The sequence below is a fragment of the Marmota monax genome, unplaced genomic scaffold (genome assembly GCF_021218885.2).
Source record: "Marmota monax isolate L192 unplaced genomic scaffold, Marmota_monax_Labrador192_F-V1.1 WCK01_AAM20220418_F8-fsc00145, whole genome shotgun sequence".
Lineage (NCBI taxonomy): Eukaryota > Metazoa > Chordata > Mammalia > Rodentia > Sciuridae > Marmota > Marmota monax.
The window spans coordinates 3,450,378-3,471,287 of NW_026695201.1; the positions used below are offsets into that span (position 1 = coordinate 3,450,378).

The 20,910-nt window shown below is 44.9% G+C and overlaps 1 protein-coding gene and 1 long non-coding RNA gene across 3 annotated transcripts in view; one reads left to right on the plus strand and one right to left on the minus strand.

Annotated features, from left to right (window-relative positions):
• Positions 1 to 20,233, plus strand: part of LOC124082618 (sodium/potassium-transporting ATPase subunit alpha-4) — a 35,176-nt gene extending 14,943 nt beyond the window's left edge. Inside the window, exons 11-22 of the mRNA XM_046429093.2 lie at positions 950 to 1,139; positions 1,273 to 1,445; positions 6,002 to 6,138; positions 6,525 to 6,675; positions 7,097 to 7,265; positions 8,745 to 8,899; positions 9,048 to 9,171; positions 10,713 to 10,858; positions 14,121 to 14,251; positions 14,360 to 14,461; positions 17,450 to 17,541; positions 17,797 to 20,233. Of these exons, the coding sequence (XP_046285049.1) occupies positions 950 to 1,139; positions 1,273 to 1,445; positions 6,002 to 6,138; positions 6,525 to 6,675; positions 7,097 to 7,265; positions 8,745 to 8,899; positions 9,048 to 9,171; positions 10,713 to 10,858; positions 14,121 to 14,251; positions 14,360 to 14,461; positions 17,450 to 17,541; positions 17,797 to 17,825 (1,599 nt within the window). The 3' untranslated portion in view covers positions 17,826 to 20,233. The remainder of the gene's footprint in view (positions 1 to 949; positions 1,140 to 1,272; positions 1,446 to 6,001; positions 6,139 to 6,524; positions 6,676 to 7,096; positions 7,266 to 8,744; positions 8,900 to 9,047; positions 9,172 to 10,712; positions 10,859 to 14,120; positions 14,252 to 14,359; positions 14,462 to 17,449; positions 17,542 to 17,796) is intronic.
• The window catches only part of LOC124082620 (uncharacterized), a 30,683-nt gene continuing 19,402 nt past the window's right edge, over positions 9,630 to 20,910 (minus strand). For both annotated transcript variants that reach the window (XR_009225355.1, XR_006848443.2), the window contains exons 2-3: positions 17,305 to 17,497; positions 9,630 to 9,785 (exon numbers count right to left, since the gene is read on the minus strand). This is a non-coding gene — a long non-coding RNA (uncharacterized LOC124082620). The remainder of the gene's footprint in view (positions 9,786 to 17,304; positions 17,498 to 20,910) is intronic.

Below are 20,910 nucleotides of genomic sequence, written 5' to 3' on the forward strand. Positions count from 1 at the left end.
AAATTTATTTTTTATTGTTATTTTTTATGTGTTCATTTATTTTGTATGATACTGGGGATTAAACTAGGGCCGGCCTCCAGCATACCAGGAGAGTGCTCTACCAGTGAACTCTATCCCCAGCCCTTTTTATTTTATTTTGAGACAGGGGCTTGCCAAATTGCCTAAGCTGGCTTCTAACTTGGGATGGTCCTGCCTCACTCTCCCTTGTAGCTGAGATGACAGACTCAAAGTGTTTTTCATAACTCTCTCTCATAAAAACTCACTGGAGCAGGCAAAGCAGAACCTTTTACATTTTATGGAAGGAACAAAGGTTTTGCAAGGTCAAGTAGGTTGACCTGGATTCATGAAGCTACTAATAAGGCATTCATGCTGGCCCTAGAACATAGGTCTTTGGACTCTTAAAAGTTTTCTGCCTGCCTGGCTGTGTTTCTTTGACAGCTCTGCTGTTTCTGCTCTTGAGCCATCCAATCAGCAAGGAATCAGGAAGAATGCAAATGAGCCCTTCAGAGAGGTCCAGTCTAGCTGGACATGGTGGCACACACCTCTAATCTCAGCTACTCAGGAGGCAGGAGGATCACAAGTTCAAGGCCAGCCTGGGCAACTTAGTGAGACCCTGTGTAAAAGAGAGAGGGAACATCAGAGTCTTGCTGTAATGGAGATTCATGTACAAATAGTACTAGTGTGGGGGGTCCTGGAAAGGGCCTCTGGGCTCAATTTTGAGCCCAATTTGACTGGGGCAATGGGGGCCAAAGGAAGGAAATGTCATGTGAAACCAGTTGTGTGTGTGTGTGTATATATATATATATATATATATATATATATATATATATATACACACATTAATTGTTAGTTTTTAATGTTTTTAACCTTGTAAACCTTCCTCTTGGTTTTTGCCCTTGACTCTGGCTCTCTTCTCCTATCCCATCTCTGCTTCCTGTCTCCTCCCTAGTTGTCCATCCACCTTCGGGAGGACAGCTCCCAGGCCCACGTACTGATGATGAAAGGTGCTCCTGAGAAGATCATGGAGTTGTGCTCTACTTTCTTCCTGAATGGCCAAGAGTACCCAATAGATGATGAAATGAGGACTGCTTTCCAAAAGGCCTACTTAGAACTGGGAGGCATGGGGGAACGTGTGCTGGGTGAGGCGCTGGGAGGACCCCCCTGGAAGGAATAGCATCGAGATGATTTTTGTGGAGTGAACAGTCTAGGATGTTGGGGTGTGTGGGAAAAGGGAAATAGAGAGATAACTACTGGTCTCCTGTCTCTCTCCAGGGTTCTGCTTCTGCAACCTGCCTAACAGCTTCTCCAAGGGATTCCAATTTAATACAGATGAGATAAATTTTCCTATGGACACTTTGTGTTTTGTGGGGCTCATATCCATGATTGACCCTCCCCGGGCAGCTGTTCCACATGCTGTGAGCAAGTGTCGTAGTTCAGGGATTAAGGTAAATAAATACCTGCCCACTCCAGAAGACCCTCACCTGTCACAAGTTGGAGCAGCTAGTAGAAAGCCTTGCACAGAATAGGTGTTTAATGATCTTGATTTAATTATAAGCTCTGCCTCCGAGAGCTTATCATTTTTGTTGTTGTTGTTTGAGGGGTGGGTGTTCGCTTGTTTTTTGAGACAGGATCTCACTGTTAACAGGCTGATTTGGAACTCATAGACTCAAGTGATCCTCTTGCCTCAGCCTCCCAAGTAGCTTGGACAACAGGCATGTACCATGCCCAGTTGAGCTTCAGAGATTTTTAGTCTTAAGAGCTATGTAACACTAAGTTGCCTCTGTAGCTAGAATTCTATGTTACAATGAGCCTTTAGAATCACCAGGAAAGGTTGACAAATCTAGGCCACACCCAGACCTATTAAATTAGAAACTCTCAGGATGGATCCCAGGCACTAGGCATCTCTATTTATTAAAAATCTTTCTTCAGAACCCTAATGATGGGGAGGCTGAGGCAGAGGAGGATCGTGAGCTCAAAGCCAGCCTCAGCAACTTAGCCAGGCCCTAAGCAACTCAGTGAGACCCCGTGTCTAAATAAAATACTAAAAAGGCCTGGAGATGTGGCTCAGTGGTTGAGTACCCCTGAGTTCAATCCCTGGTACCAAAACAAAACAAAACAAAAACCCATTGAGCAGACAAGTTTCCAGCATGTGCTTCTCAAACTCGTGTACATGTGAATCATTTAGGGGTTGTTTTGAAATGCAGATCTTATTTCATAGATTTAGGGCACCTGGACCTTTTACATGTTAAACAAACTCCTCAAAGCTGCTGCTGCTGCTGCTGCTGCTGCTGCCGGTCTGTAAACTACACTAGGAGGAGCAAAGTGCTAGAAGATGTGGTATAAATACACTTATGGAATGGGTGGTAAGAGGGTGAGGCTAAGGGGGTTGGGAGTCTGGAGCAGGCAATAGTGAGATGAGATAATGAGAACTAGGGGGACCTCAGTGGGTCTGACTCAGAGTGAGCAGCTGTCCTAACTGGTTTATGTCCAGGAGTAAAAGCCAGAAATGAAAATTAATTGGTCCAAGGATGAAACTCAGCTGCAAAACAAACCTAAGTATTGAAAAGTCCTCTTTGGTCAGGGTGGGCCTTGGACTTCATATGGGATGACAGCAGTAGAATTCCTCTAATTCTGAAATTCTGTGTATCCCACATTTTTCTGGCTCAAAGATTCACATACGCATTCACAGATTAGATATTTTCTGCTCATACCTTATGTTTTAGATCACTTACATATTCTGGGTCCTAGACTTGGGGGAGGGCAGGTTAGCGTAGAGGGGTTGGAGGTATTTAAGATGGATTAAATGTTCTCTGTTGGAACTAGATTCATATGAGACCTCTGACTGTTGGCAGTTTTTCTAGGGGTCATCTGGGGCCATGTTTAAGTTCAATGACTGGTCGCTAGAGTGGGAACAAAAGAAAGGATGTGGGAAATTATTGTGAATGAATCACTATAAGGTTTCTGAGGTAGTAAGTTTTTTGCAGAGATAGCATTGTTATGGCATGTCTGCATGGAATAACCAGATTACCTTGCTATTCCCCCATGGTTCTATAAACCACCATTTCATTGTGGAAGTTGGGGTTGATTTGAATTTTCTAAGCTTTGGGCTGGGTGCAATGGTGCATGCCTGTAATCCCAGCGACTCGGGAGGCTGAAGAAAAAGGATCACAAGTTGGAAGCTATCCTGGGCAATTTAGCAAGACTGTGTCTCAAAATAAAAATTAAAAAAAGGCTCTGGGGACATGGCTCAGTGGTAAAACCCCTCTGGATTTAATTCCCAGTCCCCCCAAATAAATAAAAACAAAAAGAGCTGAGGCTGTAGCTGCATGGTAGAGCGTCCTTGAGTTCAATTTGCAATACAGGGAAAAAAAATTCTAATTTTTTTTAATCCCATTTGTGATGAGATTCTTCAAATAAGAAATCACATTGTGGATGAAACCTAAAATGTATCTCATCTGGGAGTTTATGGATCCTTTTAGTAAGAACAGTCACAATTGGGCTGACAGGTGAGGAGGCCCTAACAAGGAACACAGGGGTAACAGTCAGGATGTCTAGCAAATCAGGATGTTGTCACAGCCCGAGGCACTCAGTGCATGATGGTCTTCAAGACTTCCAGGGCTGGCTGTGAGCTGGCAGCTGAAGCAGGAGACCTCAGTGCTCTCTGGCCAATTGTTGGTCACAAATTTACAGGTCCCTACTGCAATTTCTTACTTTCTTCTGGACCCTAAACTGGCATCATCTTCCATATAGGAAAGTACAAGACATGCATGGTGCTGAAAAGTGGTTGCATCATGTTCACATGAGAGCAAAGTTTTGACAAGGAGATGATTCAGGGACTGAGTCTCCCAGGCTGCCTTGTGCTCACAACTTGAGGATAAATGTGATTTTTAAAAATTAAAAAAATGCCAGGCACAGTGGCACATGCCTAGAATCCTAGCAACTTGGGAGGCTAAGGCAGGAAGATCACAGGTTCAAAGCCAGCCTTGGCAACTTAGGAAGACCCTGTCTCAAAATTTAAAAAATGAAAAGGGGCTGTGGATGGAACTCAAAGGTAGAGTATCCTTCAGTTCATTCCTCAGTACCACAAAAAAAAAAAAGAGAGAGAGAGAGAGAGAGAGAGAAAAATAATTGAAAATGTTCTCATTAAATATCTGTATAGCAGTATGTCAGTACTATGAACATTTGGCCCTTGCAAAGAACCTGGCCCCCTCTAAGAACTACAGCCAGGCTTTCAATGTTGTTGTGAGAGCCTCTGGTTTCCTTACCAACCCTGGGTAGTTTTCCTCAGATAGATCTAATCTGAGGGAAGAGGGTAGAAGGATAAAGAGCAGGCAGCTAGGGGGACTGAAGGGGAACATCAGAGATAGAGTCAGTACCAAGAAGTTAGAAATGAAATTCTTTCAGTACTGGATGAATTCCAGAAACTGCTAGATGAGCCACTCTCCCCAGAACTATGCCTCTGTTGTATGAATGTATCTCAGTGCTTGGTGGAATTGTGTCCCAGGAACTCTCTCTTGGGGTGATTGACTTAGTATTACTATTTCTCAGGCCTGGAATGGAGGTGGAGGTGGTATTGCTGCAAGTTACTAAGAACAGTCCATTTAAAGGATCAAATGAGCTAGGTTCTAGGATTGTATGAGGATGATATGACACCTTGTCCAACAGATCTTGGGAGCCACTGGGAAGCTTGCAGGGCCCTGTAAGTTGGAATGGCATCACTAAGGGCTCCCTCTGAACCACATATAGAGAACAGACTTTTTGTTTTTTGGTGGTGGTGGGGGTGCTGGGGATTGAACCCAGGGCCTTGTGAATGTTAGGATATACCTCTACCAACTGAGGTATATCCCTAGCCCCCAAGGACCGACTTTTGTCCCAGGTCTCATCTGCTATCAGGCACTCCCCACAGGCCAAGGCTGTGAGGATCCAGGGCCCTTCAACCCACCAGGATACTTGACATGGGTGGTCATGGGTTAAAGCTCAGTGCAATTGAACTGTGTGTGGTTACCACAGCCTCGTTAGCACTTTGTTGTCTTCTTCCAGGAAGTCAGGGGTGCCAATATGGAATGATAAGGGCTCACAAAGCCCTCCTCCTTGGGGGAATGCTTCTGCAAGTCTTATTTCCATACTTTGAAAGCAAATAGACTAACCTCTGCAGGATCTCCATTCTTGAATGCGGTAGACAATTTACTCAATCAGATGGTTTCTTCTTACCTCCCATGAGAGCTTGAAAACTTGTGTGCCTGGAAGGCTCTTGTGGTTCCCAGGTACCCATCATTCCTTCATTCCCCCAGTCCAGGGTTATTGGTTGATGGCCTACTATGTGCTGTGCCTTGTGCCGGAGCAAAAAACTTAACAAGCGTTTTCCCCTCACAGAGCTCTCAGTCCAGTGATGGAAAGGGAACAAGTGATTATGACATAGAAAAGTGATAAGTGCTGAAATGTGGGAAAGAACAGAGTGCCACCAAACCACAGAGCATGGGCAGGTCATCTTTAGGTGGCAGTGGGACAGGACTAGGTACCAGGTAGCCAAAGGTGAGTTGAAACTCAGTGGCAGAGTGAGGAGTGGGAGACAGAGGCAGGAGTGAGGACCTGAATGTACATGAAACTGTGCTAGGCAGGTGGGTTATTCCAGACATTCCTCTATTACCACTTGTTCTATGTGTAGGTGTTCCTGTCTTGGTGCTTAAGGAAGCAGGGTAGCTTCTGCAGAAATTAAATGAAATTCTGAATATAGGTTTACACCCAAATCTCTGACTTATTCCTGGGAATTCTAGAACCTGAATCATCCTGTGTTTTATGGTCTGCTAGCCCTGACTCACTCCCAAGGGCTGAAGTCACAGAAGCAAGGTGTTTGGTCTATATACCAAGTTCTTGGGGGATGAGCTACTAAAACCCTTATTGAATAAAAGTAGAACACTGTTATTCCTGGGGGAGCCAGAAGAAGGATCCAGGGCTTCTCTAAAGATGATTCTGCTTCTCTTCCCTCCCCTCCCCGACCCAGGTGATCATGGTAACAGGAGATCATCCCATTACAGCCAAGGCCATTGCCAAGGGTGTGGGCATCATCTCAGAAGGTGCAGAGACAGCAGAGGACATTGCTGCCCGGCTTAACATCCCCGTCAGCCAGGTGGATACCAGGTGAGACCCCTTTGGAACTCAGATCTGCCCTCCATAATTTGCCCCACCCAGATCCCACTTCCTAAAGTTCTTGAAGTCAATTTCAGTTGGTAGGATTGTGGGGTTTACACTTTACAAAGGAAAACATAATAAGGAAACAACCAAGGGAATGTGTCAGTGAGTTTTCAGAGGGATCAGGAAAAAGGAAAAAGAAGAAGAAGAAAGGAGAAATTGTCAGAAAGGGAGAGGGGATGGAATGTGTCATCTGGGGGACAGTGAATGCTGGCGACAAGTGAAGAGACTGGGTCAAAAGAATCGAGGCATTTCGAGGAAGGGTTGGTAAGAGGGCACCAGCCCTGCGGTGAATTTCCAACCCAGAACTAGCCTGTTGAAATCCTCTCCTGCAGGAATGTCACAGCCATAGTGGTCCATGGCGCAGACCTAAAGAACATGAACTCAGAACAGCTTGACAGGATCCTCCAGAACCACCCGGAGATCGTGTTTGCTCGGACCTCCCCTCAGCAGAAGCTCAACATTGTGGAGGGTTGTCAGAGGCTGGTAAGGAGCCCTGGGGCACCCTGCAGAAATCATGGGGGAAGAGCCCAACCCCAGACCAAGCAGGGGAACCTGTGGGCTGGGCTAGAGGAAAAACTCCTTTAAGTAAATCCCCATATTGAACCTCCACAGTGGCCTTTGGTTTGGGCTTAAATATCTCAGGGGAACAGAAAAGAGAGTGGCTGAGATGCCTAGATCAGGCATGAGTCCATGAAGCAATGGGATTCTCATCTGTAATTCCAACTACTTGGGAGACTGAGGTGGCAGGAGTGAGTTTGAGCCCTGCTTGGGCAACATAGCAAGATCCCCACTTCAAAAGGAAAAAAAGAAAAAGAAATGAGGTGCTGAAATCAAACTGAACTTTGGGATTGATCCTAAATCTAATACAGTAGAGTGTTCACTTCCTCTTTCTGGATTTCTCTAGGGAGCCGTTGTGGCGGTGACAGGTGACGGGGTGAACGACTCCCCTGCGCTGAAGAAGGCTGACATTGGCATCGCCATGGGCATCACTGGCTCTGACGTCTCTAAGCAGGCGGCCGACATGATCCTGCTGGATGACAACTTTGCCTCCATCGTCACAGGCGTGGAAGAGGGTAAGGAGGCAGGGTGCCCAGGGTTGGGATTGACCCTTAGACTCAGATAGGTGTTGGTGTATATGACATCATTCCCTTTGCCCATCATCTCATCTCCATGCAAATAAATAAATAAATAAAATCACTGTATGATAATATTTTGCAAATTAGAGTCAGCTGATACTTAGAATGTCACTTTTTAAATGAGATTGGAATAAAGTGCAGATTTGCCAGGGAGACTGGGACTCTGGTATAGCAAAGTACTTTTTTTGTTCTATCGTTGGGATTCAAGTGTGTTTACAGCAAGATGAGGCTGTACTCTGTTACAATCTCCAGAAGGGTCCCCAAAAGAACTTCCTGCCTGAATGATGATGACACAACAAAAGAGGTTATAGAGACTACCTATGAATTGACTTCATGAACCTAATTAAGCTCCCTTTTTCCCAGAGAAATCTAAAAAGAATGCCCATTGGTGAACTAGAGAACCCCGGAATGCTGAATCCCAGCCTCTGTGCTGTCTGCCTAAAGCTCTCTTATTAAAACATGATGATCCACATAATCATAGTGATTATCTTCTGGGTGCAATGACACATCTGTAATCCCAGCTACTCGGGAAGCTGAGGCAGAAGGATCACAAGTTAGAGACCCTGACTCAAATTAAAAAAATTAAAAGTAAAGAGGGCTGGGGATATATCTCCGTGGTAAGCACCCCTGGGTTTAGTTCCCAGTCCTAAAAATAAACGTAAAAAAATACAGCAGGGAAGGATTATAATCTTTGACAGGTACTCAGAGAAGGACTCCGCAATCTTGCAAGGCAAGAGGAATAATGCTCAGAGGGATAAGGGGCACCCAAGGTCATAAGCTAGTTATGTCAGAAAATGAGACCCAAACCCAAGCCTGTCCCAGACTTGGGCTCTTTCCACTTTCGCCTTAGACCTTTAAAGTCCTTAATACTGGCATTCTCAGATATTCAGGATTAACTAGGCCCAACCCCGCTTAATTTTCAAAGATCAGATAACATCAACCATTTTGAATCCAAGAACAAAGAGTACACATTAAGGGCACGCAAATAAATCATGATTCTAATTAATAGTCACACAAGAATTCTGTGTAGTGGTGTATAACTGTAATCCCAACAATTTGGGAGGCTGAGGCAGGAGGATTGCAAATTGGAGACCAGCCTGGGAAATTTAGCCAAGACCCTGTTTCAAATTTTAAAAATAAGGACAGGGAATGTAGCTCAGTGGTAGAGTGGCCCTGAGTTCAATCTCAGGTACCACATCATGAAGAGTCATCTACGAAACCCACAGAAATAAATAAGTAAATAAATAATCGTCACACAATTTAGAAAGGAAACTGGGACCACCAGGGTCTACTTTGAACTCCCAATCTTTTCAGGGACCATAGCACTTCTTTTATGGTCTCTCTGTCCAGGAGTTGGTTAGGGGAAGGTCTGTCCTTTCTCTGTGCTTCTCACAGAGAGTTCACTGTCCCCCGCAGGCCGCCTCATCTTTGACAACCTGAAGAAATCCATCGCGTACACCCTGACCAGCAACATCCCTGAGATCACCCCCTTCCTGCTGTTCATCATCCTCAGTATTCCGCTACCACTAGGGACAATAACCATCCTCTGCATTGACCTGGGCACTGATATGGTGAGGAGCCAGCTGGGACGCAGCTCTTGGAACTCTTGTGAGATGGATCAGGAGTAGAGAAAAACCCATGTCAAGTGAGGAGGGTGGAGCTGGAGTTACTTGTGAGTCTCCTTTTGAACTTGGGGGCCCTGTCATTCCCATCCTCCAGTTCCCAGCTATCTCCTTGGCTTATGAGACAGCGGAAAGTGACATCATGAAGAGGCACCCACGGAACCCAAAGACTGATAATCTGGTGAACCATCGTCTCATTGGCATGGCCTATGGACAGATTGGTGAGCCCAAGGAGTGAGGGGTGAAGGGAGAAGGGAGCAATTGTCTCTGCCTCGCCATCTGAGCCAGTCTGGGAGATATGTTCTCTAGAAGGCCCTGGGGACACCAAGAACTGTGGATGGCTGATCTGCTGATCTGCCCTTGACTGAGAGTCTAGTACAAAAGGAACAAATCTACATAAGATGATAGCATCTTTCCATGGGCTGAGTAACAAGGAGAGCGTAGCCCTACCAGGCTACAGGAACAAACACGAGCAAGCAAACTCACCGACTATGAGATAGTCAGAGAAGTCTTATGGAGGAAATAGAACTTAACTTGGCGTTGGAGTCCAGCCCTTAGACTCACGTGCCTATGGTCAGGTGCGGGGGACCAGCAGAGATAGGAAGTTCACGTGGTATGGCTAGAGAAGAGTGAATTAAACCAGTTTGCTGGCACTCTTAGTCTTCATAGAGAATAAGGCTGCAAACATAGGAAGCATTTTATTGCAGCAAACCTTGAAAGACATTTGAGTGCATGGGACGTCTTTGTTCTTGAGTTGCCATAGTCGAGAGTTTCAGGTAGTAGTGTGAGGGATGGACAGGGAAGAGATTGGGGATGAGAGAGATCATCCCAATACCTAGGGGAGGAGAGATGGAGAAAAAGCATAGACTTAGCAATCAGACATATGTTTGAATCCCAATTCCACCACTTACTACCTGAATGACTCTAGACAATGACAATCTTCTGTGTTTTAGCTTCCCACTTACGAATTATAGACAATAGTTCAAAATTGGTGTGAGGATCTGTATCCATAAGGTGCATAGGAAGTGCACAGCCCTGTTGTTAGGAGGTAAACATCAATGTTAGCTATCACTGTGGTCCAGGCATGGAGGACAGAAGTTTTGATGAAGGGACAGGCAAAGGGCGGATGGCAGAGATGTGAGAAGAGAATAAAACTTGGTAAGCGTCCAAATGTCCAAGAGAAATGATCAAGGAGGAGTCCAGCCATCACCAAATAGTCCTTATTAGTCTTAAGATTATGTGATTCAAAAATGACTCTGGGGCTGGGGTTGTAGCTCAGTGTGTTTGCCTAGCATGTTTGATGCACTGGGTTCGATCCTCAGCACCACATAAAAAATAAACAAAATAAAAGCATAATGTACACCTACAACTAAAAAATATTTTTTAAAAAAATGACTCTGTGTCAAAAACGAATGTCACGGGCTGGGGATGTGGCTCAAGCGGTAGCACGCTCGCCTGGCATGCGTGCGGCCCGGGTTCGATCCTCAGCACCACATACAAACAAAGATGTTGTGTCCACTGAAAACTAAAAAAAATAAATAAATATTAAAAAAAAAAAAAAAAAAAAAAAACGAATGTCAGGGTTCGGCAACAAGCCACCCAGGGATGATAGGATCAGATGGTTGGTGGCAAGAATCTTCATTACTGCATAGACACTTATCAACCCAGCTGGAAGTCAACCTCTGCCCCTGCCCCTTCTGTGGTCTGCCTTTGGGGGTCCTCGGAACCAGGTTCCCCAGGCCTGTGACTCTTTCACACACAGGGATGATCCAGGCTCTAGCAGGATTCTTCACCTACTTTGTGATCTTGGCCGAAAATGGCTTTAAACCTTTTGATCTGCTGGGTATCCGCCTGAAATGGGATGATCGCTCCGTAAATGACCTGGAGGACAGCTACGGACAGCAGTGGGTGAGTAGACAAGGTGGGGTGGTAGACAGTGACCAAGAATGAGGTAGGGACAGGAAAGAGCTTTTTTTTTTTTTCTTTTTGGTACCAGGAATTGAATCCAGGGGCACTTAACCATTGATCCACATCCCCAGCACTTTTTTTGTTTTATTTAGAGACAGGGTCTCACTGAGTTCCCTAGGGCCTCACTAAATTGCTGAGGCTGGCTTTGAACTTGTGATCCTCCTGCCTCAGCCTCCCAAGTCCCAGGGATTATAAGGATGAGCCATTGCACCCAACTGGAAGAGCATCTTTGAAGGGTGATAGAAGGGGAGGCACCAAACAGAGTTGATACCTCATCTCCAGTCCTGACTTAGTGATCTGCTTGACCATATTTCCAATCACAACAGCAAAATTCTTCTCTTTATTTATAATGCCCTAATTTCTTTTTTTTTTAATTTTCTTTCTCTCTTTTTCTTTTTCTTTTTTTTTTTTTTTTTTGGAGTTGTGTGTGGACAGCATGCCTTTATTTTATTTGTTAACTTTTTTATGTGGTGCTGAGAATCAAACCCAGTGCCTCACACATGCTAGGCAAGTGCTCTGCCACTGAGCCCCAGTCCTATAATGCTCTAATTTCTGTTGGTTCCTGCTATCTGTTGTGTATCCTTACCTTCCTAGTCTTTTGGGCTCCTTTGGAGCTGGAGGTCTTCTTTGTCATATCAACTTTTTCTGGACCAATTTGTGTATTTCCAGGTTTTAACCAGAATTTTTCCCCAAATGAATGCTGGGTCCTCTCCTGTTTCAACCCTCCCACCATAAGAGTTCAAATAGTATGACTTAAAATCTGAAAACCTATATTCTTTGGATACTCATTCCTCATCATTCTAAACTTCTTTCTTCTTTTTTTATTAATACAGTATAATTGTGCATAAAAGTGAGATTTTATATTCATATATGCACATAATCTTTCCAAACTTTTTAAATCTAGAGGGTAGCTCTGTAGTAATTTCCCCTTATATCCAAGATGAATGAGGCTCAAACTGAAGCCTTATTCCCATTCAAGAATTTTATGAAACATGCTGATTTTTTAAAATTGGTGCATTGTAATTATATATAATGGTGGGCTCTGTTGTTACATATTCATACCTGCCCACAATGTAACAATATATACTCTGGTTATTGTTTTTTTTTTTTTCAACTGTAGACATTCCCATTCCAACTCCTAAGACCATAAGACACCAATTAGCACAAGAATTACAGCATCTCAAGGGATATTTAGTCTATGATTTAGTCTATAAGTGAGGAAACTGAATCTAGGAAGTGTAATGACTTACTCGGTGTCCTACAGAGAATCCCTACAAGAGCGGGACTAGACATCTGGACTGTTGATGCCTGTCCTCCACTTTCCCACTTCACCATGACACCTCAATTAAGCTAACTGAAGGTTTCTCAAAAGTCTACTCAAATCTGAGTTGTTGGAAAGATGCCCTTCATACACCTTGGCTTCTAGAGTTTAACTGTGGCTGGATGTGGTGATGCACACCTCTACTCCCAGCAACTTGGGAGGCTGAGGCTTGTCTAACATGCACAAAGTTCTGGGTTCAATTCCTAGTGCTGAAAAAACAGAACAAGAAAGGATGGGACATTATATAGGTGAGAAAGATGACTACCCTGAAGGATAGCTGGTGTGTCATCCGGTGCACGTGAACATACCCACTGATCTTATCTAAATTCTATGCTGGGCTCATCAGCTTTCAGCCTTCGTTTTCAATCATTTAAAGTTTTATATTTTTCTCCAAGCACAAGTTCAACCATATCTCATGTGGTCTGATATGTAGTATCTCATTCTTGTGTGGTCTTATATATTCTCAAATTTCTTATTTGATATATGAGTTATTTATAAACATGCTTTTTTTTTTATTATACTCTTCTTTTCTCCTCGAGTCTAATTTAGATGTACTTCTTCTGGGTTTCTGCAGCCCTGTGTGCTTTCTCTTTTATACTCTATTATAGTACTGGCATAATTAGCATACTTATGTCTCCCACTAGTCTCTAAGTTCTTTACAGTATTGGGAATTGAACCCAGAAAGTTTCTACCTCTGAGCTAGGTCCCTAGCCCATTTTTGTTTTGTTTTCTTTCTTTTCTTTTCTTTTCTTTTTTTAAGAGAGAGTCGGGGGGGGAGAGAATTTTAATATTTATTTTTTAGTTTTTGGCAGACACATCATCTTTGTTTGTATATGGTGCTGAGGATCGAACCTGGGCTGCACTACCGCTTGAGCCACATCCCCAGCTCCCTTGTTTTGTTTTCTTGAGATAGGATCTCTCTAAGTTTTTGAGGCTGGCTTTTAACTTGGAATCCTCCTGCCTCAGCCTCCCAAGTCTCTAGAATTGTAGGCATGTGCCCCTGCACCCAGAGTCTCTAAGTTATTTGTGTATATAAAATGCGTGGAATGAATAAGTGAATATCTCTTGTCCACCACTATTTGGGGCATTCCTTTCCCCTCTGCATTCATATTGCTTTTCTGGCCCTACCTTCCTTTCTGGCTCTGCTGTCCTAAGTTCCTCTTCCTCTACAAGATACTTCTTCTTCTTTTTTTTTTTAAGAGAGAGAGAGAGAATTTCTTTAATTTTTTTTTAGTTTTCGGTGGACACAACATCTTTATTTTTTAATTTTTTATGTGGTGCTGAGGATCGAACCCAGTGCCCCGCGCATGCCAGGCGAGCACGCTACCACTTCAGCCACATCCCCAGCCCCATAAGATACTTCTTAATAATTGTTTTTAAATATTTATTCTTAAGTTTTAGGTGGACACAATATCTTTATTTTACATTTATGTGGTGCTGAGGATCGAACCCAGTGCCTCATGCATTGCTAGGCAAGCACTCTACCACTAAGCCACAACCCCAGTCCCTTAATAATTTAATAAATATTTATCGAGCCATGAACTGTACATGGGGAGGGAAAAGATAAATAAGACCAGGTCTTTCTTTTTTTCCCCCCATTGATGCTGGCTCTTGAACCCAGGGCCTTGTGCATGCTAGCAAGTGCTGTATCATAAGCCAAGTCCCCAGCTCCCAGGTCCTTGTTTTTGAGACGTTCTCAGTCAAGTAAGAAAGCACATTAACAGATCACAGGACAATATAAAGGTGCTAAAGCAGAGAAAAGTGGTGTTTAAAGAGAAAGAAAGTAATTCAGCCTATGGGTCCTGAAAGCAGGAGAGAAAAGGAGTCTTGGGTTATCTAAGCACCTCTGACACTGAGGTGTCACTCTGCTGCCCTCCCCAGACCTATGAGCAGCGGAAGGTGGTGGAGTTCACATGCCAGACGGCCTTCTTTGCCAGCATCGTGGTTGTGCAGTGGGCTGACCTCATCATCTGCAAGACCCGCCACAACTCCGTCTTCCAGCAGGGCATGAAGTGAGCATCCACCAAATGCCCCAACAACCCCAAACTCACACAGAGACGAGCCATTTCCCCTGCCTTTTCCTCCTTGTCTCCAGATCAGTCATAAATGTTTCTTCCCAGAAACAAGGTTCTAATATTCGGGATCCTGGAGGAGACACTCCTGGCCGCTTTTCTGTCCTACACTCCAGGCATGGACGTGGCCCTGCGAATGTACCCACTCAAGTGAGTAAAGAAAGGGATTCAAGCAGGGAATTGATTCTCCGGGCACAGAGAGAGCATGAGAGAGGAAGTGGGAGGAAGGGTGTGTTGGAACAGGACAGTCACCAACTAGCGGCTGCTGGATATATGGGGCTACACTCCGTCACTTCGGGAGAGAGTCATCTGTTCTCTGATAAATAGATTTCACTTAGGGAGGTGTTAGGGACTGTGCCAAGTGATCACAAGCCACAAGATGTGCAAATTTAGCAGACTTACCAGTGTTTAACTGAGTGGACTCTTTTATTCCAATGATATGAGGCATAGTTGTGCAAAAATACATATTTCTTAGAGCTGAAATAATCATAAAAATAGCATAATCTAGGCTTAGCTAAATCCCGTTGTATTTTTTTAATTTATTTTTTAGTTGTGGCTGGATACATTGCCTTTATTTTATTTATTTATTTTTACATGGTGCTGAGGATCGAACCCAGGGCCTTGAACATACTAGGCAAGCTCTCTACCGCTGAGCCACAACCCCAGCCCCTCCTATTATATTAATACAAATATATTTTAATGTGCATAAAATTCTTACTTTCTGGTACCTTTCCTTGGTAAACTGTAGGGGTTTTGTTGTTGTTGGCTGTACTAGGAATTGAACCTAGGGGTGCTCTGCCACTGAGCATCCCCAGCTTTTTGTTTTGTTTTTTTGGGGGTGGGGTGGGGGTCTCACTAAGTTAATGAGGCTGACCTTGAACTTGCAATCCTCCTGACTCAACTTCCCAAGTAGCTGGAATTATAGGCATGTGCCTCCACACCCCGCTCATCTGTAAAGTCTTAATAATTCATAGCTGGCATCGCTGTGGATATAGGTCAGTGGTAGAACTTATGCCCAATATAAGGTCCTACATTTGATCCTCAATACTGTAAATAACTAAATCACTAAATTCACATCTGGCAGAGGGCTGAGAATTACTCAGAGAAATGGATATAAACCATGGAGCATGCTTGGGTCATGGTAGATGCTTTTTGTTGTTGTTGTAGATGGACACAATGTCTTTATTTATTTTTATGTGGTGCTGAGGATTGAACCCAGTGCCTCACATGTGCTAGGCAAGGACTCTACCACTGAGCCCTAACCCCAGCCTCAGATGCTTTGTCAATAATAGCTTTACTCTGGCTGCTATAGGTCAATGTGGAAGTAATAACAACTGCAGGTGAATATTATCTGTGCTTCCACATACTCTGTATATACCTTTACTATAGTACTTAGCACCTAATATTGTGGTTCTTTATTTTGTGTGCCTTTGCCCTATTTTTTCTGATGCTCTTGATCTCCTTGAGGCCGAGGACTAACGTGTAACCATTATTTCTGCAATTCCTAACAGAGATGCAGAGTAGATATATGACTGTGGTTCAATGAATGGGTGAACAAGAATCAAGTTTATACTTGTGTCCATGTGTGGAGAATGAGCCATGGCTTGGGCCTGCACTATCCAATATAGCAGGCACTATCCACAGGGGACCGACTACTGAGCTCTTGAAATATGGCTAATTCTGAAGAACTGAATTATAATTTTAATTTCAGTTCATTTAAAGTTGAAAACTAAAGCAACATTAAATATTTGTCTATTAAATATGACTTTATTATTCTAATTGGACTAACTTCCCTTTAATTGTTGAAAATTCAGTATCTGAGTTGAGATGTCCTATAAGTGTAAGATACCTATAAATGTTTCAAGACAGGATTAAGAATGCTCTCTCTCTCACCAATAATGTTTATATTTATTATACATGTCAATACCATAATATTTTGGATATCTTGGGTTAAATAAAATTATTGAAATTAATTTCACCTGTTTCTTTTTACTTAATTTGGCTATTAAAAATTTTGAAATTTCACACACAGCAAACTATTGCATTTCTATGGGGCAGTGCCATTGGTTTTAACTATTCCTTTTCTTTTCTTTTTTTTTTGTGATGGAGATTGAACCTAGGGGGCAATTTATCATTGAGCTCTATCCCCAACTTCTCATTTTTTGTTTGAGAAGGTACCTCTCAATACATTGCTTAGGGCTTCACTAAATTGTTGAAGCTATCCTTGAACTTGCAGTCCTCCTGCCTCAGCCTCCACAATTGCTGGGATTACAGGCGTGAGGCATCATGTCCGGCCCCTTTTTATCTTGAGACAGGGTCTCACTAAGTTGCTGAGGCTGTAGGTCGTCTCTTTACTTTGTCAACCAAGAGAACAACTGTGGTCCTGATTCCACCCTTTCCCGGAGTGCATCTTCCTGGTCTCTAAATATGGAAGAGAGGGGTTTGGGGATCTAGCTCAGTTGGTAGAGTTGGTAGAGTGCTTGCCTAGCACGGCAAGGCCCTGGGTTCAATCCCAGCACCACCAAAAAAAAAAAAAAAAAAAAAAGGAAAAGGCATAGGCTCAGGCAGAAAAAAACACATCCCTGTTTTTGCAATATGAAATTATATATACACATATATGTACATATTTTTACAAATGTATATGGAATCCTATATGTGTGTGTATGTGTGTGCATGTGTATGTGCATGTGTGTGTGTGTGAGTGTGTTTGTTATTTTGTTTTCTTGGCAGAATATCTCCATATTAGATGTCGGGGGATTGTCTCAGATAAACCCATCCTGCTCCAGCAACCTCCCCTTTGTTAAGTTCAAGATCTAGAGCATAAAGAAAGCAAAGGGAATCTCCCTCTGCAGTTCCATGAAAGTTGACGGACAGTCCCTGTGAACACTGGATGTACCTCTGAATATGACATTTATCGCGTTATCATTGGCCCAATCACTAACCCCCCAGACTCTGACCTCCTCAAAGGTGGGAATCAACTTTATCTTACTCACTGACTGTCTCCGGCACAGTCTCAGCCACGAACACGAAACATGAGCACGAACATGAAACACGCGACTCCCGCGTGTTGTCCTCTGAGCGTGTTCTTTTCCGGCCTCTGTAACTTCAGCCACATTAGCCAAATCTTGATCTCTACAGGTTAGCCTGGTGGTTCTGCGCCCTCCCCTACAGCATTCTTATCTTCGCCTATGACGAAATCAGGAAACTCATCATCCGTCAATGGCCTGGCGGTGAGGCTCCCCAGCCCTGTTCTGAAGGAGGGGGTCACCATCCCCTAATAAGCTCTCCCATCAGGCCTGGCTTCTCAGGACTCACTGGCATCCCCCATGTCACTTTACTATGCCTGGACCCCAGCCCTCTTGTCCCTGACTCCACCACCCTGTTCATGTTCCAGACCACAGGCCCCCAACCTTCTCCTTGTTTCCCTTCTGCCAGGCTCCCCTGCTGCCTTCTCGCAGTTCACCCTGATCTCTCCTCCTCCGCAGGCTGGCTGGAGAGGGAGACATACTACTAAACTCAGAAGAAGACGACTTCACATGAGGAGGCGTGTCTTGAAGCCCAAACTATGAGTTTGACACAATATCTGAGCGAGCATATGAGTTGGGGGCTGAAGACACTGGGACAAATTACCCTGGATGAGAGAGAGAGCAATCCTAGGCTGGACTGAGGGCATTGTGGGGTGGGTTAGGGGAATCCCAGCCTGCACCTGGCTGGAGCCCAGCAGGGAGGGACATAGTCCTATAGAATCCAGGAGCCAGTCTAGAGAGTAAATGTTTAGAACAGCTCTCACCAAACTGAATGTGTTCCATCTGATTTTTGGGGAGTGGGAATCCCTACATCTTCATGGTAACAGGGAAGGATAGTCTGTAAGCAACCTAAGTTGAGGTTGGAAGGGGATCCCTAGGGGCTGGCTCAGTTGGTGGAGTACCTGCCTCACATGCACAAGGCCCTGTGTTCAATCCCCAGCATCACAAAAAGAAAGAAAAAGAAAATGGCAGAATCAAGCATCCTTGCCCCTTGAGGGCTGTTAAGCACCCCCCTTTTAGAATTGGAGATTGAGCCCCGGGACTTGAGCATTGGTAAGCCCTCTATCACTGCATCCCCAATCCATATCCCCCATCTTAACTCTCTGTCCCCTGGAGAGCAAGGGACTAGTAACTGCCCCCAAAAGTTTAGCTGTGATCAGAGACTGGAAGAGGGAGGGTGAGAGGTGATCAGCTGAGCTGCACTCTATAAAGGGGGCCACGGAATGCACACATACCCCCAGGCCCACAGCTGGTGAGGCCACTCATTTAGTTTCTGCCTTGGATTTCCTCAAACTACAGACCATAGAATTGTAGCACTAGAAGAGTCTCAGCGGGGTGCAGTGACTTGCACCTGGAATCCCAGCAAATCGGGAGGCTGAGACAGGAAGATCGCACGTTCATGGCCAGCCTGGGCAACTTTGAGGTCCTGTCTCAAAATAGAAAAGGACTGTGGCTATAACTCAATGGTAGAGTGCCCCTGGGTTCAACCCCCAGTACTTACTGAGAGGAAAAAAATAAATAAATAAAGGGTTGGGTCCGCCCAGAAGTACACAGAGCAAGACAGAAATGCTAAGAAAAGCTGGGGGGAACTATCAGCTGTTACCAGAAACAAAACACATGTAATAAGTAACTGCATTCTAGGCCTGGCACTGGGACAAAGGCTACACACACACCATCAATTAATTCAAGCAAATGTAGTCCTACCACACCATTCCGTAGCTGAGGAAACCAAGGTCTGTCTGATTCTAGAAGTTGTGCCTTTAACAACTCTTCAGCCTAGTCTTATAGTAAGGGCTGGGCCGAAACAGAAAAACAAAACATTAACAAAATAGGAGAGTGAAGGAGGAGAGGTCGTGGGTGGATCTGGAGGATGAGGGACCATGGGCTGGCAAAAAGAAGGCAATCCCAGGGGACAGGGGTAGCCCACCTCCCTTCCCCTCCACCAACCCCTCCTCAGGCTCTCTCTTCCAATACAAGGGTTCCTAGGGACAGGGCTGTGTCCGTCTGGGGTCCTTCCCTGGCTGCTGACATGGCTGAACTAGACTCTGGAAGATGGGAGGACCAGGAGGTATGTGTGTGAGCTGGGGAGGGGGAGTGCAGAGGGGCTGGCTCCTCGGGTTTCAGTAGCAGGAGCTTTGGGTGTCTGGTGGGTTAAAAATACAGAGGCCCCAACTCAGGGTCATTTGATACCAGCGGCTGAGGCGTGATAAGTCCAAAGAGCCTGGAGGCAAGGGGCCTAGAGGGAAGGGGACTGAGGAGAAAATAGAGAGCCCAGCATCAGAGAGAGAGCCCGGGTGGCGGGTACAGGAGCCGGAAAGAGTAAGGGTAGAACTAGAGCCAAAAAGGGCAACCCCTAGGGAGCAGTGACTGCAGGAGAGGATGAGGAGAAGGAGCAGGCCAGGGTCACCTCATAGTCCTGTCTCACGCCCTTTTTGGGAGGAGGGGTGTGTGCAAAAGGTCCCATTGATCATGGAATAAGTCTAATGTCCCATTGTCTCTGTTCAAATGTTTCCCCCTCCCCAGAATGCTGCAGAAGTAAGAGATCGAGGCCGGTCATCATCTGGGTCATCTACTTCTGGGCAGGCCTGCCCATTGCTCCCCACCATCTTGGCTAGGGTTCTTGGCTCTAGCACGTCAGTTGCTCTCCTGGGAGAGCAGGAGGTGGAATTCTGAGATCTCTTCAGCTGTAATGTGCCATGCTTGAGCTAGATTTGGCCTCTCCTGCTACCGTGACAGCTGTTCCTATTGGACTCGGTCCTGCCATGCTCTTGAGATTTTCTGTGGCCTTCCTCACTTTGCTATGTAAGGTCTGCCCCATGGCAGTGGGCAAAAATTATCCTGCTAATACAATTCCATGCCCTCGCCTAAATGCAAAATAAACGTGGTACTTCCAAAATGAGAGACACCTTGGGAGTGGGGTAGGGTCATCTGACTTTGATCTGGTCTCTGCATGGTCTCCCTCGTGCCTCAGTTTACCTGTGCGTGATAACAGCCTTGGCAAGCTATGGAAATGATCCTTCTAGGGACCCAGAGCTGAACTCAGTTACTCTGTTTTCACTTCCAAGCTGGAATCCAGACTTGACAGCCCTTTCTCCCCAAGCTGCTTTAGGTCTCAGGTGCACAGGATCAACTGACAGGGCCCGCCTCTTCAGGTTTTCCTCCTGTTAATTTTTTTGTTTTCACCAGTGTTTATGCCTGATCCTGTCTTTGTCTTGCCAACGACATAGGAATAAACCGTAGCTATTAGCTGTCTTTAGAATCATTCAGCCTGGGGAATCCTCCCTTCCTACTGTGCCCTAGAAAACCGGTCCCCTAGGCTCAGGGCAGAGAGTGCACACGGGAGGTGGCAGCCAAATGACATTCCCCTCCTCTTGGTGGGCCATCTGGGTAAAGAAACCCCAAATCTGCATCCTACGGGATGGGATCTGGGCCAGCCCTGTCCTGCCCCTGCATTCCCCAGTCAGGAATGTTGAGTGAAGCATAGGAAACTGGCTGGAGCTAAGCCAGGTCGCCAGTCTTGGACTCCACTCCATCTTTTATTCAGAGAATGATCTCATCCTTGGTCCTGACTCT